This window comes from Taeniopygia guttata, chromosome 21 (assembly GCF_048771995.1).
Source record: "Taeniopygia guttata chromosome 21, bTaeGut7.mat, whole genome shotgun sequence".
Classification (NCBI taxonomy): domain Eukaryota; kingdom Metazoa; phylum Chordata; class Aves; order Passeriformes; family Estrildidae; genus Taeniopygia; species Taeniopygia guttata.
In genome coordinates, this window is record NC_133046.1 from 5,096,261 (window position 1) to 5,110,184 (window position 13,924).

General features: G+C 50.9%; 1 protein-coding gene across 4 annotated transcripts in view; it reads left to right on the forward strand.

The window, feature by feature from the left end:
- Positions 1-13,924, forward strand: part of ZMYND12 (zinc finger MYND-type containing 12) — an 18,979-nt gene continuing 5,055 nt past the window's right edge. For 2 of the 4 annotated variants that reach the window (XM_072917259.1, XM_072917260.1), the window contains exons 1-6: positions 1-134; positions 2,407-2,548; positions 7,520-7,724; positions 9,053-9,222; positions 11,665-11,787; positions 12,586-12,706. In XM_072917259.1, coding sequence (XP_072773360.1) covers positions 52-134; positions 2,407-2,548; positions 7,520-7,724; positions 9,053-9,222; positions 11,665-11,787; positions 12,586-12,706 — 844 coding nt within the window. In that variant the 5' untranslated portion in view covers positions 1-51. The remainder of the gene's footprint in view (positions 135-2,406; positions 2,549-7,519; positions 7,725-9,052; positions 9,223-11,664; positions 11,788-12,585; positions 12,707-13,924) is intronic. The other 2 variants (XM_041720331.2, XM_072917261.1) reach the window with 2 other exon arrangements.

Sequence of the window (13,924 nt, forward strand, 5' to 3'; positions counted from 1 at the left end):
ACGGAGCTGTCGCCCGGCAACCGCGGCCGCGCCCGGGGCTCGGTGCCGGCCATGGCGGCGGCTCCGCGCTGCGAGCTGTGCCGGGCCCGAGCGGCCCCGCTGCGCTGCCCCGGCTGCCGCCTCACCCGCTACTGGTGAGGGACCGCGGGGCAGCAGGGACAGGGACAGGGCGGCAGGGATTGCCTCAGGGATTGCCCCAGGGATTGCCCTCAGGGATTGTCTCAGGGATTGCCCCAGGGATTGCCTCCAGGGATTGCCCCAGGGATTGCCTCCATGGATTGCCCCAGGGATTGCCCCAGGGATTGCCCCAGGGATTGCCTCCATGGATTGCCCCAGGGATTGCCCCAGGGATTGCCCCCAGGGATTGCCTCAGGGATTGCCATAGGGATTGCCCCCAGGGATTGCCTCCAGGGATTGCCATAGGGATTGCCCCCAGGGATTGCCTCAGGGATTGCCCCAGGGATTGCCTCCATGGATTGCCCCAGGGATTGCCCCAGGGATTGCCCCCAGGGATTGCCTCAGGGATTGCCATAGGGATTGCCCCCAGGGATTGCCTCCAGGGATTGCCATAGGGATTGCCCCCAGGGATTGCCTCAGGGATTGCCCCAGGGATTGCCCCAGGGATTGCCTCAGGGATTGCCCCAGGGATTGCCCCCAGGGATTGCCTCAGGGATTGCCCCAGGGATCGCCCCAGGGGTTGCCTCAAGGATTGCCTCAGGGATTGCCCCAGGGATTGCCTCAGGGATTGCCCCAGGGATTGCCCCCAGGGATTGCCTCCATGGATTGCCTCAGGGATTGCCCCAGGGATTGCCCTCAGGGATTGCCCTCAGGGACTGCCCCAGGGATTGCCCCAGGGATTGCCCCAGGGATTGCCTCAGGGACTGCCCCAGGGATTGCCTCAGGGACTGCCCCAGGGATTGCCTCAGGGATTGCCCCCGGGATTGCCCCAGGGATTGCCCCAGGGATTGTCTGCAGGGATTGCCTCAGGGATTGCCTCAGGGATTGCCTCCAGGGATTGTCTGCAGGGATTGCCCCAGGGATTGCCTCAGGGATTGCCTCCAGGGATTGTCTGCAGGGATTGCCCCAGGGGTTGCCACAGGGATTGCCCCCAGGGATTGCCCCCAGGGATTGCCCCAGGGATTGCCCCCAGGGATTGCCTCAGGGATTGCCCCAGGGATCGCCCCAGGGATTGCCCCAGGGATTGCCCCAGGGATTGCCCCAGGGATTGCCTCAGGGACTGCCCCAGGTATTGCCTCAGGGACTGCCCCAGGGATTGCCTCAGGGATTGCCTCAGGGATTGCCCCCAGGGATTGCCCCAGGGATTGCCTCAGGGATTGCCCCAGGGATTGCCTCAGGGATTGCCCCCAGGGATTGCCCCAGGGATTGCCCCAGGGATTGCCTCCAGGGATTGCCTCAGGGATTGCCCCAGGGATTGCCCCAGGGATTGCCCCCAGGGATTGCCTCCAGGCACAGGCAAAAAGCTCAGGATAAGGTTCAGGATGAGGCCCAGGAAGGAGGAGGCAGAACAGACTCGGGACAAGATGAGAGGCAGGGTTTGTCCCACAAAAAAGCTCACGACGCGAGTCTTAGGATGAAGCACAGGGCATGGGAAGAAGGCCCAGGAAGCAGGAACCAGCCACAGGATGAGGCTTAGGAAATGTGGAGAAGGCCCAGGATGAAACATAGGAGGTAGGAACAGGCCCAGAACAAGGACAGAGAGACAGGGACGATGCCTGAGGTGTGGTCTGGGACACAAGCAGGAGGCAGGGATTATCCCTGGGATGAGGCTCAGTACACACAGCCAAGCCTCACAAAGCCCAGCACACAGGGATGAGACCTGGGACTAAGCTCAGCAGGCAGGGATGGGCTCAGGAGGCAGCGACCAGACCCAGGATGGAGCCTGGAGAGGGCCCGGCTGGAGCTGAGGCAGCAGGGCAGCAGGAACTGGAGCAGGCACTCACCTGGAATGCTCCTGCTGCCTTCCAGCACCTCCTGCATCAGGCAGGGAGCAGAGCTCTGGGAACTCTGGAGTATCACACAAACATCCCTCACACGCCCGCAGAGCAGGCACTGAGTTCCAGATCATTCCCACAGTGACCTGGGATGGGTTGGTTTGTGGTTTTTGTTTTTCCAGTGTTGGAATCCAGGGATTTGTCCAAACGTAGCCATATCAGGAGTTCAGGGAGTGATTTAAATAAGGATTTTAGCGCAGAGAACTGTGGGGGTGTGGCAGGACAGTGCTGTGAAATGGAGACATTTGGAAATATCATTTATTGGGTACCCTGTAGGCAGCCCATGGGCTCTGGGTAATTATTGTGGAGAAAGTCCTGAAAAACAGCAGGGAATAAGCTTCCCTTACATAATATCCCAGCAAATACCAGTATCTTCCTCCCCTCCTTTTGCCAGTGATGTCTCTCACCAGAGAACCGACTGGATCAGCATCCACAGCCATATCTGCCACCTGCTCATCCCAGTCCTTGGGCCCCAGCCCTGTTTCCATTCCGAAAAAGACAGAAAACATGGCAAGGAGCAGCTGCTGAGGAGGCAGGTGGGTGCAGGAGGAACAAGCACAATGTCAAAGTGCTTCCAGGGAAGGAATTCCAGCTTCTCTCCGTGCCCTGGCTGTACATGGTGGGACACACCAGGGGCAGAGTGGGCTCACCTGGAATTTTCAGCTGCACAGGAGTCTCCAAAGCAGCCTTGGCTCTCACTACCCAATCCCTCTGAAACAGAAAGGAATTTCTTGCCTAAAACCGAGCAAGGCTTTTGCCTTCACAGGATCCTCCCCTTTAGAATCCTTCCCTCTGGGTCCTCCCAAGGAAGAGGGTGGCACCTCCTTGGTTGATTTGGGACTTGGTTGCAGAGGTTTGGGGGTGTTTTTTTTCAACAAAACCTCGAAAATAAGGGGAGTAGGAGCATCCTCTCTGTCATTCCCGAGCCTCCAGCCTTTTCCATAGTGTTTACTTCATGTCCTGAGCTTCCTCAGGCAGCAGCAATCCTGGATTTCCCACCTTGCCAGTGGGTTGGTCCATCGGCTTGGCTAGTCTGGGATCCAGCTGAGATTTGCTTCTTCCAGGCTGTTTGATGGGAGGGTATCCCTTTTCCTAGAGCAAAGGGGCAAACAAACCAAGTCCCCTCCCTTTGCTTTCCTAGCCACCTTGGAACACCCTTTCCCACTAAGTGCAGCCTTTTTTTCTCCATCAGGCCTCAGGTACATGCAGATGTGCAGGTCCTTTCCAGCCCCAGTGGTTTGCAACTCATTCTGTTTCTGTTTATGGAGTGGCAGAAGCTGCTGTTCTACATTGTTGCTAAAATAACCCGCCCAAGTGCATCTGCTCCTGAAAATTCTCCCTACGGAATTTAATTTTCCCTCTCTAAGAACCCCCAGACACAGAACAATAGGGCAGCACACAGTGGGTTTGCAGCAATCCAATCGTGCCACTGAGTAGAACATCCCTAATATTTTTAATTTTACATGAATTATTATTTCTAAGGTGTTTCTGGCCCAACTCTGGGGCTTTGGGGACCAGCTCATTGCTGTCACCTTCCTTCAGAGCTTCCAGAAAGATGAAGTCCAAAGGCTAAAGTCCTGTTTGGTGAGAGCTCGTGACAGGCTTTAGGCAGCAGATTCCTTTTGGTTTTACAGGAACTGGGCCATGACATCACAGGCTGGTTTGGAAACTCCTGTCTGGCTGAAAATCCCAGGTGAGACTGTTGAGCAAAGTCCACAGAAGGTGTGTCAGACCAGTGTGTCCCAAAGGGAAAATGCAAAACTTCCTTAATTCCAGGTTCTGTTTAAGCTGTTCTTAACAAAACCTGCAAGGAAGGTTAAAATGGGTGTCATGGGGGTGTGGCAGGATTTTGCATCCAGAAGTGCTTGAAGCTGTTCCAAGAAACTCCCCTGCTATTGAACACTGATGTTGACACTGGTTACATCACTGACTTTATTGCAACTAAAATTATCCCCATACATTCCAACAGGCCATGTGGCTGCCAGCTGAGGGAAGTGCTCCTTCATTAGCTGGAAGTTAATCTGCTGGTTTAATTAGGTGAAGGGAAGGACAGCAGGAAGATGGGGCTGGTGGAGAGAAAGTCATTCTTTATTGGGGTTCACACTGGGTCAGCAAACAGCAGTATGGAGCTGGAGCCTGGGCTGGGAATGGCTCCATGGGAAAAGCAGGGAGAGAAGACTCTGGGGTTTTCTGAAGAAGAGGTTTTTATAAGCTCCTTAACAACCCTTAACATCATCTGTTCTTCGACCTTTGTCTCCAGCCTATTTAAATAAAATAGATTTTGAGAATGGTCTGTTCTGGGACACTTTGTTTTCCTTCTCTCCAAAGAAAGGAGGGAGACAGTGGAAATCCCTCAGTTACCCTCTGGCTTTCCCAGCATGAGGGAAAGTTCCTTTATGTCCAACAGGATTTGAAGCAGCCAAGTTGGGTCTGGGCTGGCTCAGAGGTTTTGGGAGAGGGGGTGGTTATTTAGTGCCTGGGTGCATCACATTCCTACTCCAGATCCAACAAATGTGCTTAAAAAGTTTTTCCCTGTGAGGATGGGGAGGCCCTGGACTGGTTGCCCAGTGCAGCTGTGGCTGCCCCTGGATCTCTGGAAGTGTCTGAGGCCAGGTTGGACAGGGATAATGGAAGGTGTTCCTGCCTATGGCAGGGGCCAGAATGAGATGAGCCTGAGGCTTCCTTCAACCCAAACCAATCTGGGATTCTATGCAAAAAAGGCCTTTGGAGTTGAGGGAAAAGCTCTGCAGTCTCATGATAACTAGAGAAAAAACCTGCCCAAAGCCTGCCTTGGGTTTGCTGCTTTTTGAACATTTCTGCTGTACTTCACCCACTCCTGCCCTGTGTTTGTTTAGAAAACAAAGAACTCCAGCATCAGTCAGGACACAGGGAAACCTGGGCACATCCAAATGCCCTGTGGCTCAAGGAGCAAGGAGCTGGGAGCCAGGAGGTTTTATGAGGTTCATTCCTTGTCTGTGCTCCAAAGCTTTGTTGATAGAAATCTGCTTCTGTCAACATAGCCAGGGGGATGCCTGCAGACAGCACCTCCAAACCGACAGAACTCCAAGTTTCTGTTTGGAGAAAAGCCTCACCTGCCTGCGTGATGTCAGCTCCCCACAGCTCCTGGGCATGGGAAAGATCCAGCCCAGCCCTGCTCTGGCTGCAGGTTCAGCTCCAGCTCACTGGAGCCTTCCCTCTTCTTGAAATCCTCATTTCTTCAGACACACCACAGATTTTGGTCCTGAGAGTGAATAAAGCATGTGGCACTGAGCCCTGAGTGTGTTCCCAACCCCCTGCTCCCACCTGGAGCAGAGCTGGGGTCCTCAGCCCCCTCAAACCCCAAAAACTGTGTGGGGGCATCTTCAGAGAAACCTCAAATTGCAACACACATGGAGAGAGCTCAAAGCAACAGGGCCAGGGGCGAGGGGGAAACCAGGGCAGGGCCAAAGAAAACCATTCCCCCAGGACTCTTCATGGCCAAAGGGAACCATCCTCCAAGGCTTGGAACTGTGGTTGGAAATATTCACTGCTCCAGGGCTCCTCTTGCCTCCTGCCCTTCTTCTCCTCCTGGAAGCTGTGCCAGAGTCCAGCCCCCAGCTTTGTCCTCGCTGCAGATGTTTCAGGCCATGGGAAGCAGTGATGATACCACTGACAGGGAGTAAAAAAAGAATGATCCCAATCTCCAGCACCTCCCAGATGCCAATCTGGGCAATGCCCACACACTAGGGCCTGCCCTGCTTGCACCAGACTGGCACAGACAAAAATACAGCTAAGAAATACCAGCTTTTCCTGCTGCTGCCCCAAGCATGTGCTGGTTCTCTCCTGGGCACCACCTGCTCCCTGGACACAGTTTGTGTTTCACAGAATCCCAAACTGGTTTGGCATGGAAGAGACCTTAAAGTCCATTTCATTCCACCCCTTGCCAAGGGCAGGGACACCTTCCACTATCCCAGGCTGCTCCAAGCCCCATCCAACCTGGCCTTGGACACTTGCAGGGATGCTACAGCTTCTCTGGAAAACCTGCCTTTCCCCTCTTCATATTCTGGTAGCTCAGGAATGGGTGCTGTGGTTTTTTGCTCTTGGCTCTCCTCAATGGAGCAGGGGCTGTTGCTCTGGGCTGTGCTCTTCAGTGATCTCATTTGTCCAAAAATGTGTCTCTTTACCTCAGCTGAGATCTCCAGGAAACATTTGCAGGCTGTCCTGGTGCTCTCTGTCCGAGTGCCTCCTTCAGCCATGGTACAACTCTGCCTCACTCCAAGCAGCTCAAGCTCAGCAAAATGCCAAAGCCTGGCTGCCAGGAGCTCTGAGATTTGTGTCTCTGCCCAGCTCAGCCCCAGCTGGAGGCAGAGGGTGATAAAGGGGTGAACTGGTGTTTCCTCAGTGTCTCACTGAGAAAACCAGAGTAGCACTGCTGCGCTCTCCAGCAGCACCACTGATTCCCAGCTGCTTTCCTGCTGCACCACTGCTGGGAAAAGCTGATGGAGAAGTGTTAGTAGCTGGCTGGATGGGGCTCTGGGCAACCTGGTCTAGTGGAATGTGTCCCTTTCCATGACAGGGGGTGGAAAAGATGAGCTTTAAGGCCCCCTCCCAACCCAAACCTTTCTGGAATTCTGTCATTCCACGAGGATCCTGGCACTTTATCCTTGGCATTCCTGTAAGGGCACAGTATGCAGAGCTCGTGGCAGGGAGATGGAGATGGAGATCTGTTTGTGGAGCTGGGGATTACATCAGCTGCTGCTAACATTGGAGAGGCCAAATGGTGTGGACTGGTAAGAACAGCAAAAGGCAGGAGCAACTATATATGGATAAGTACAGGATAAGTTATGGATTCTGACAAACCCGAACACTGCAGAAGCTGCTGCACCACCAGCCCCGGCTGGGGATGGATTTGCTGGTGTAATACATTCTGATTTGACCTGTTTTCAGTCTGCACACAAAATCCCAGTGCAGGACCAGCCAGGAGAGGGTGGGATGAAGCTGCAGTTCCCTGTAGGAGCTCTCTCCTCACTCCCTGGCCGTGTCTCCAGCAGCTGGAGCTGTGCCATGCTGGCACCATGGGGCTTGGCCGGCTCTGAGTCACACCAGAGCCCCTGGCTCTAATCTCCTTTCTGGTCTTGTGATGATCATTTTCTGTGCTTCACAGCTTTTACTGCTGCAGCCTTATGAGACCTTGTCAGGAGGCGTAAAGGATTCTTCGTCCGGGAAGACAACACATGACCTCCAAAGCTGTTCCTACTCAAAGCAGGAATGGAGCCAGACTCTAATACGTCCTAATATGACAGCTTTAATGTCTGTCTATTAATTACAGCCACAAACTGCATTACAATTGCTGCTTTATAATTTGAAAACCTAATTTTAAAAAGAGCCTGTGCATCTGTAACCACCTGGTCTAGTCAAAAGTGTCCCATGGCAGGGGATGTGATGAGATGGGTTTTAAGGTCTCTCCAACCCAAATTGGAGAGTGGGATTCTCTTTTGTCACTCTGCCCCTGCTCTGTTTCCCTGCAGGAATCTCTGATTGCCGTGGCGTTGAGCACAGCCCAGGGGTTTGTGTGGTCGGGGCAGCCCCTGGAAGCAATTCCTGCAGCACTGCAGGCGCTGCGCTTCAGCTCCCGAGTGTTCGGCTCTGGCTCCACGCAGCTCGTGCCCATTTATCTGCTCCTGGCCGAGGCCTCCACGGGTGAGCATTGTCAACATGGGAATGCTGGCAAGGGTAAGGCCTCCCAGCTCAGGTTTCTGGTTTCCTTTTGCCATTTATCTGGAAAGGAGCAGTTCTGGCCCCTGCTCTGCCTCAAGGGCATTGCAGAGATTTGAGCCGTCCCACACACACACACCCCCCTCACACCCCTTTTCTGTGGCTCTGGGGAAACAAATCTCTCAGCACTCAGGAGATCAATGAAATCAAATGAAATGTTTTCTTCCTCTACACCAATTCCCACAGGAGAAGCTGTATGAAAGTCTATTCTTTACCTCCATGGCCTTGGATGACTCTCCAAAGCATTAAATTCCAGAGGGTGGTTAGTTGAGCTCTTATCTCAGGGGACCAGCAAACATTTCAGAGGCCATTGCACCCAAAGAACTCCTGGTTCATTCACAAATCTTCCTCTGACTGAGCAGAGCTTTTTCTCATTGTGTGCTTTGGAAAACATGGCAAATGAGGGCATGGGAGCTGCTCTCCCTGCAAGAGAGATCTCTGTAAATCACTGCCATTCCAGGAGTGCACACAATGCTCTGCTGGCACAACACAGCTGGCTCAGGGGTTGTCGTAAATGGTGTGGTGAGAGCAGGGAGAAAAAATACTGTGAGTAATTCCAGTGTGATAAGGTGAGAGTCATCAGTGCCTGCCTGCAGTGAACCTATTTAGGCTACGTGTTCCAGAGAGATTGTGTGCAATGTATCCAGTGCCATGGAGCCAGGCTGGGAGAGCTGGGAATGTTCACCTGGAGAAGAGAAGGCTCCAGGGAGACTTCAGAGACCCTTTCAGTGCCCAAAGGGACTCCAAGAGAGCTGGAGAGGGACTTTGGGCAAGGGTCTGGAGTGCCAGGACAAGGGGGAATGGCTTCCCACTCACTGCCAGAGGTCAGGGTCAGGTGGGATATTGGGAAGAAATCCTTCCTTGTGAGGATGGGGAGGCCCTGGCACAGTTTCCCCAGAGCAGCTGTGGCTGCCCCATCCCTGGAAGTGTCCAAGGCCCGGTTAGATGGGGCTTGGACAACCTGGGATAGTGGAAGGTGTCCCTGCCTATGGCAGGGGCTGGAACTAGATGAGCTCGAAGGTCCCCTCCAATCCAAATAAGTCTGGAATTCTGTGGTTTCTGGCTCCTTTTGGAGCTCTCTGCACATTCACCTGTCTGTAAATGAGTCTTTAGACACCTGGGTAACTCAGAAGCACTTGGGAAAGAAGTGGGGAATCCACAAAATGCATATCCATTGCATACCAAGCTACCCCAAAGGGACAGCTAGTAATATTCTCTGATTTTCCAGATTAAAAAATGCTCCTTAGCTTCCTGATTTCCCTGTTTATCCCTACATGTCATTCCAGGTGCTGGCCGTCTCCGACAGGCAGCCAAATATCTCTCCCAAGCCCAGTGGATCGTCCTCCAAACCCCAGACTGCAGTGCTGCTCTTCAGTCTAAGTTACACCGTGGGCTGGGGCTTTTCTCTGCTGCTGAAGGAAACCTGGACCAGGCTTTGTATCACCTGGCCAATGATGTAAGTCCCTTGGAATGCAGGAACAAAGAACACTTCCCTTTTAATTCCTTCTCCCAGATCAATATGGAAATGCCAACAGGCAGATTTGGGATCTTGAGAGGGTTCACATCACCCAAACTGGATAGATCTGAGACACGTGTGGATCCATGTGTGAGCTAAAGATGTGTTTTGCCAGTTATCCCTATTCCTGTAAAGTGACAGAGAATTATGGAATCACTACAGCTGGAAAAGCCCTCCATGATCATCAAGTCAAACCATTCTCCCAGCACTGCCAGGTCCACCACTAACCCATGTCATGTCCCAGGTGCCACTTTTTGAACACCTCCAGGGATGGTGACTCTACCACTGCCCTGTGCAGCCTCCTCCAATGCCTGACTATGCCTTCCATGAAGGATTTTTCCCAATATCCCACCTAAATCTTCCCTGGCACAGCTTGAGGCCATTCCCTCTGCTCCTGTCCCTGTTTCCTGGGAGCAGAACCCGACCCCCTCCTGGCTGTCCCCTCCTGACAGGAGTTGTGCAGAGCCACAAGGTCTCCCCTGAGCCTCCTTTTCTCCAGGCTGAGCCTCCCTCAGACACTCCTCACATGTTCTTCACATTCCTTGTCTTGATGGCTTCTCCCTATAAATTTCTCCATCAGCTTCATTTCAGTGCAGAGATGCCCAGACATTCCTGCCCCAAGCTGATGGATTTGCCTTTATTCCACAGATAATTTACATTTAGGCTGTTATTTCTCTCAATACTTTCCTAGCCCTGTCACCCATTATTTAATTAATGCCTTATTTCCCTATTTCAGTATCTGGTTCAATGATTTTTCTCCAATTCCACATCTTCAGCCATGAAAATAGTTTGGTCATTGCCACCTGTGTTCCTGTGGATGCTTTGCCTGTCATTTGATCCTCCAAAGCCAGATGAACTTCTCCACATCCTATTTCTGTCCCATGTAGACTAAATTTATCCAGTGCTGAGTGATGTATATCCACTCCTGTGGAATTTGATAGTGGCTTTGTGTGGGTGTAAATGATGACATAAAGGGAGAAGAGTCAGCCCCTTTCTATTTAACACACAACCATGTCTCTGCTTAGTCTAGAAGCCCTTTGGGCATTTGAGAATCCCACAAAAGAATCTCCCAAAAGTCTTTGGAGATTTCCAAAATCCCTCCCTCCTACCTTTTTTTTTTTTTTTTTTTTTTTTTTAAGATTCCCTAAATGTGGTGCCTGAAAAGGCACCAGGTAAGACGTTTTTAACTCTTAGCAAGTTCAGGACCTGCCTGGACCTTGGCTGCATGTCTGGGATCTGCTGAGAGTCACACACCAGCTCAGAATAGCTGGAATACTACACTGCCTTCACTGCTCCTCTGGGGGAAGAACAGGCTTGTCTGGGGGCTGGGAAAGAAGCAGGATGGGCTCTGGGAGAGCAGCAGGATGGGCTGTGGGAAAGCAGCAGGATGGGTTTTGGGAGAGCAGCAGTTTGGGTTTTGGGAGAGCAGCAGGATGGGTTTTGGGAGAGCAGCAGTTTGGGTTTTGGGAGAGCAGCAGGATGGGCTTTGGGAGAGCAGCAGGATGGGCTTTGGGAGAGCAGCAGGATGGGCTTTGGGAGAGCAGCAGGATGGGTTTTGGGAGAGCAGCAGGATGGGTTTTGGGAGAGCAGCAGGATGAGTTTTGGGAGAGCAGCAGGATGAGTTTTGGGAAAACAACAGGATGGGTTTTGGGAGAGCAGCAGGATTTGGAGAGCAGCAGTTTGGGTTTTGGGAGAGCAGCAGGATGGGTTTTGGAGAGCAGCAGTTTGGGTTTTGGGAGAGCAGCAGTTTGGGTTTTGGGAAAGCAGCAGGATGGGTTTTGGGAGAGCAGCAGGATGGGTTTTGGGAGAGGTGGGACGGATGGTGGCACAGGGAGAGGGGAAGAGGTGGGAAATCTGCCCTGGACTTCAGAGAATGAACCAAGTAGGTGCCTCTGCCCCAGCTAGGGGGGATTTGTGTTGCATTCCCACGGATCAACCCCAAAATTCAGCTTTTTAGTACGTTTCTATGGATAAAGTCTGTGAACTAGGTATATTCCTATGGATCCTATGGATAACCCCCAAAATACAATTCTTTACTACCTCATGCCCATGGATAACCACAAAATATAGAGGTTTTATACCTTATTCCTTTACATAATCCCCAAAATACAGCTTAATACCTAGTTCATATGGATAACCCCCAAAATACAGCTTGTTAGTGCCTCATCCCTATGGATAACCACCAGAGTTTTTAGCATGTCATTCCTTTACATAACTTCCAAAAAACAGCTTTTAAGCACCACATTTTCCAATCACTGTCAGGCATAGTTTACAGATAAAAAAAAACAGCATTTGCAATATTAATCCACAGTGAAAAACTTCCCAGGTTTGACATGAACATGAACCTTCTGGGGCTTATTTTGTATTTAATATTGATTTCAGGTTTACCTGGCAACTGCTGAGTTTGGACTAAATTCTATTGAGGTCTCTGCAGGGTACTTCCACATGGCCAATATTTTCTTCCACCAGAATAAAATGGATGCAGCAAACTCACTCTATACTGAGGTTGGTAGAACCAAAAACCATCCTCTGAGTTTTTCTCAGCTTTTTTGGATGCTCTTTCCAAGGTTTTTTCCCTTTCTTTTTGGGTTGATGACCATATCAAGTGTCAGTGTTGCCTTTTGGGATCAGTCCCAGAAACCCTTTTTTGTACATAAATAAATACCTGAGTTAAAACCATGAGATATTAATCCTGTAATTAGTTCAAAATTCTTAATAAACTGTCTTCAATTTGAGCAGCCAAAGTTTGTTAAAAAACAGCTTTGCTACCAAATTTCCTGTGCCAGGGGTTGGAATCCCACCAGTACAGAGGGTCTCTGAGGGGTTCCTAAATCCAGGGAAGAGTGGGATACAAACAAGCAACCTAAAATTTACACTGGGAATCAGTAAAAAGTCACACTGATAAAAGATTTTCAGAATGGATTGATCAAGCAATGAAAGTAATAATTATCTAATTGATTTAATAACTGAAGAAAATGAACTTTTATTTGTTTAAGTCAATTTTTGTGGAAATAAGGTGCTGGGAGCTGCAAAATCTACCACCATTCCTATCCCAAACTTCAACTCAACTAGCTTTTGGTGAACATTTTGGTTAGATTTGTTGAAGTTAGGTGAAAATTCCCAGTCAGCTGGAGAAGTGAGTGATTCCAGGTGGGGCTGTGTGGGAAAGGAGTGGGAACATCCAGCCCGGCTCAGTGACCCGCAGGCACGCGGAGGGGACGGGGCCGTGCAGGGACATTGTTTGGAGAACAAGTGAATACCAGGGGTTCACAGGAGTGAAATAATTCCCTTCCTTCCTGCCAGGTGAGCAGCCTCTGGCATGACTGGCTGCTGAGCTCCCTTCACAGGCACCAGCAAGTGCTCCAGGCCCAGGCAGAAGCATCACCATTCTCCGAGGAGGAGGAGGTCATCGAGGACAGGATGAGTAAGAGCTGCTATTGCTCCAAAACCTTTGGGAAGTGGGGGGTTAAAGACTCCCTGAACCCTACATGTTGTGTTGGCATTTCCAGAGGCTGAATTTAATGGCAATGCCAAGTGTTCTGGATGTCACTGCTTGGCAGATTGCCACAGGCTGTTTCAGGGATAAGGGTGTTCCATGGAAACCCAGCTTTGCCCTTGCTGGTTGCATTCTCCATTTCACAGCTCCCTTGGCACTGACTGGAGCAAAGCAAAATTTGATTCATGGACTCATTTGGGTTAGAAAGGGCCTTTAAAATCATCAAGTCCAGCCATTCCTCCAGCACTGTCCTGTTCACCACCTACCCAATCCCAAATGCCACAGCCACGTGCTTTTTGAACACTTCCAGGCATGGTGATTCCACCATCTCCTGAGGCAGCCTGTTCCAATGCTTTACATGTATTTCCATGAAAAATTTCTTCCTAATATTCCAAGTAAACCTCCCCTGGTGCAATTTGACACTCAAACATTCTAATTTCTCTGCAGCTTCTTCATCTCCCTTTAATAATGGATGTGACATCTCAGCTCACTTAGGTGGGGGTACAGCTGCCTCCTGGAGCAGCAGGACATGATGGAATAGTCTGTACAGATAATTAGATGTATTAATCAAGAGAGCACTCTTGGGAGAAAGGCTGGGAAGTCTCTCACTGGCACATAAAGGTGCAGAAAGCATCAGTGTGCCCCTGGTACTACCTCAGGCTTTCCTGAGACCAGACCAGACTCTGGTTCTTGGCTCCTTTCTACCATCTGTGCTAATAAGGACATTGTCAGGAAAGGGAATATAAATTTCTCTCCCTGAAATATTCAACGCCAGGTTGGACCAGGCTTGGAGCAGTCTAGTCTAGTGGAAGTGTCCCTGCCCATGACCAGGGATTGGAATGAGATGATCTTTAAGATCCCTTCCAAACCAAAGCAGTCTGGGATTCTGTGATTTTAAGAGAATCATTTCTGTAAATCCCATTTTCTGGCACTACCTCCATCAGGTGTTCCCAGAGTAGGAAGAACACTAAGGCAGGGCTACAGGAGACCATCTTTAGTGTGACAGGAGTAGAAAAATAGTTCTTTTCCTGCAGCTGTTGTGACTCCACATCCTCTCTGAAGACTGATTGGATGAAAGGAGTCCTGTTCATAGGCATGGGATTTGCATGAAGCTGGGATCATAAACATCCAGACTGGTTTGGATTG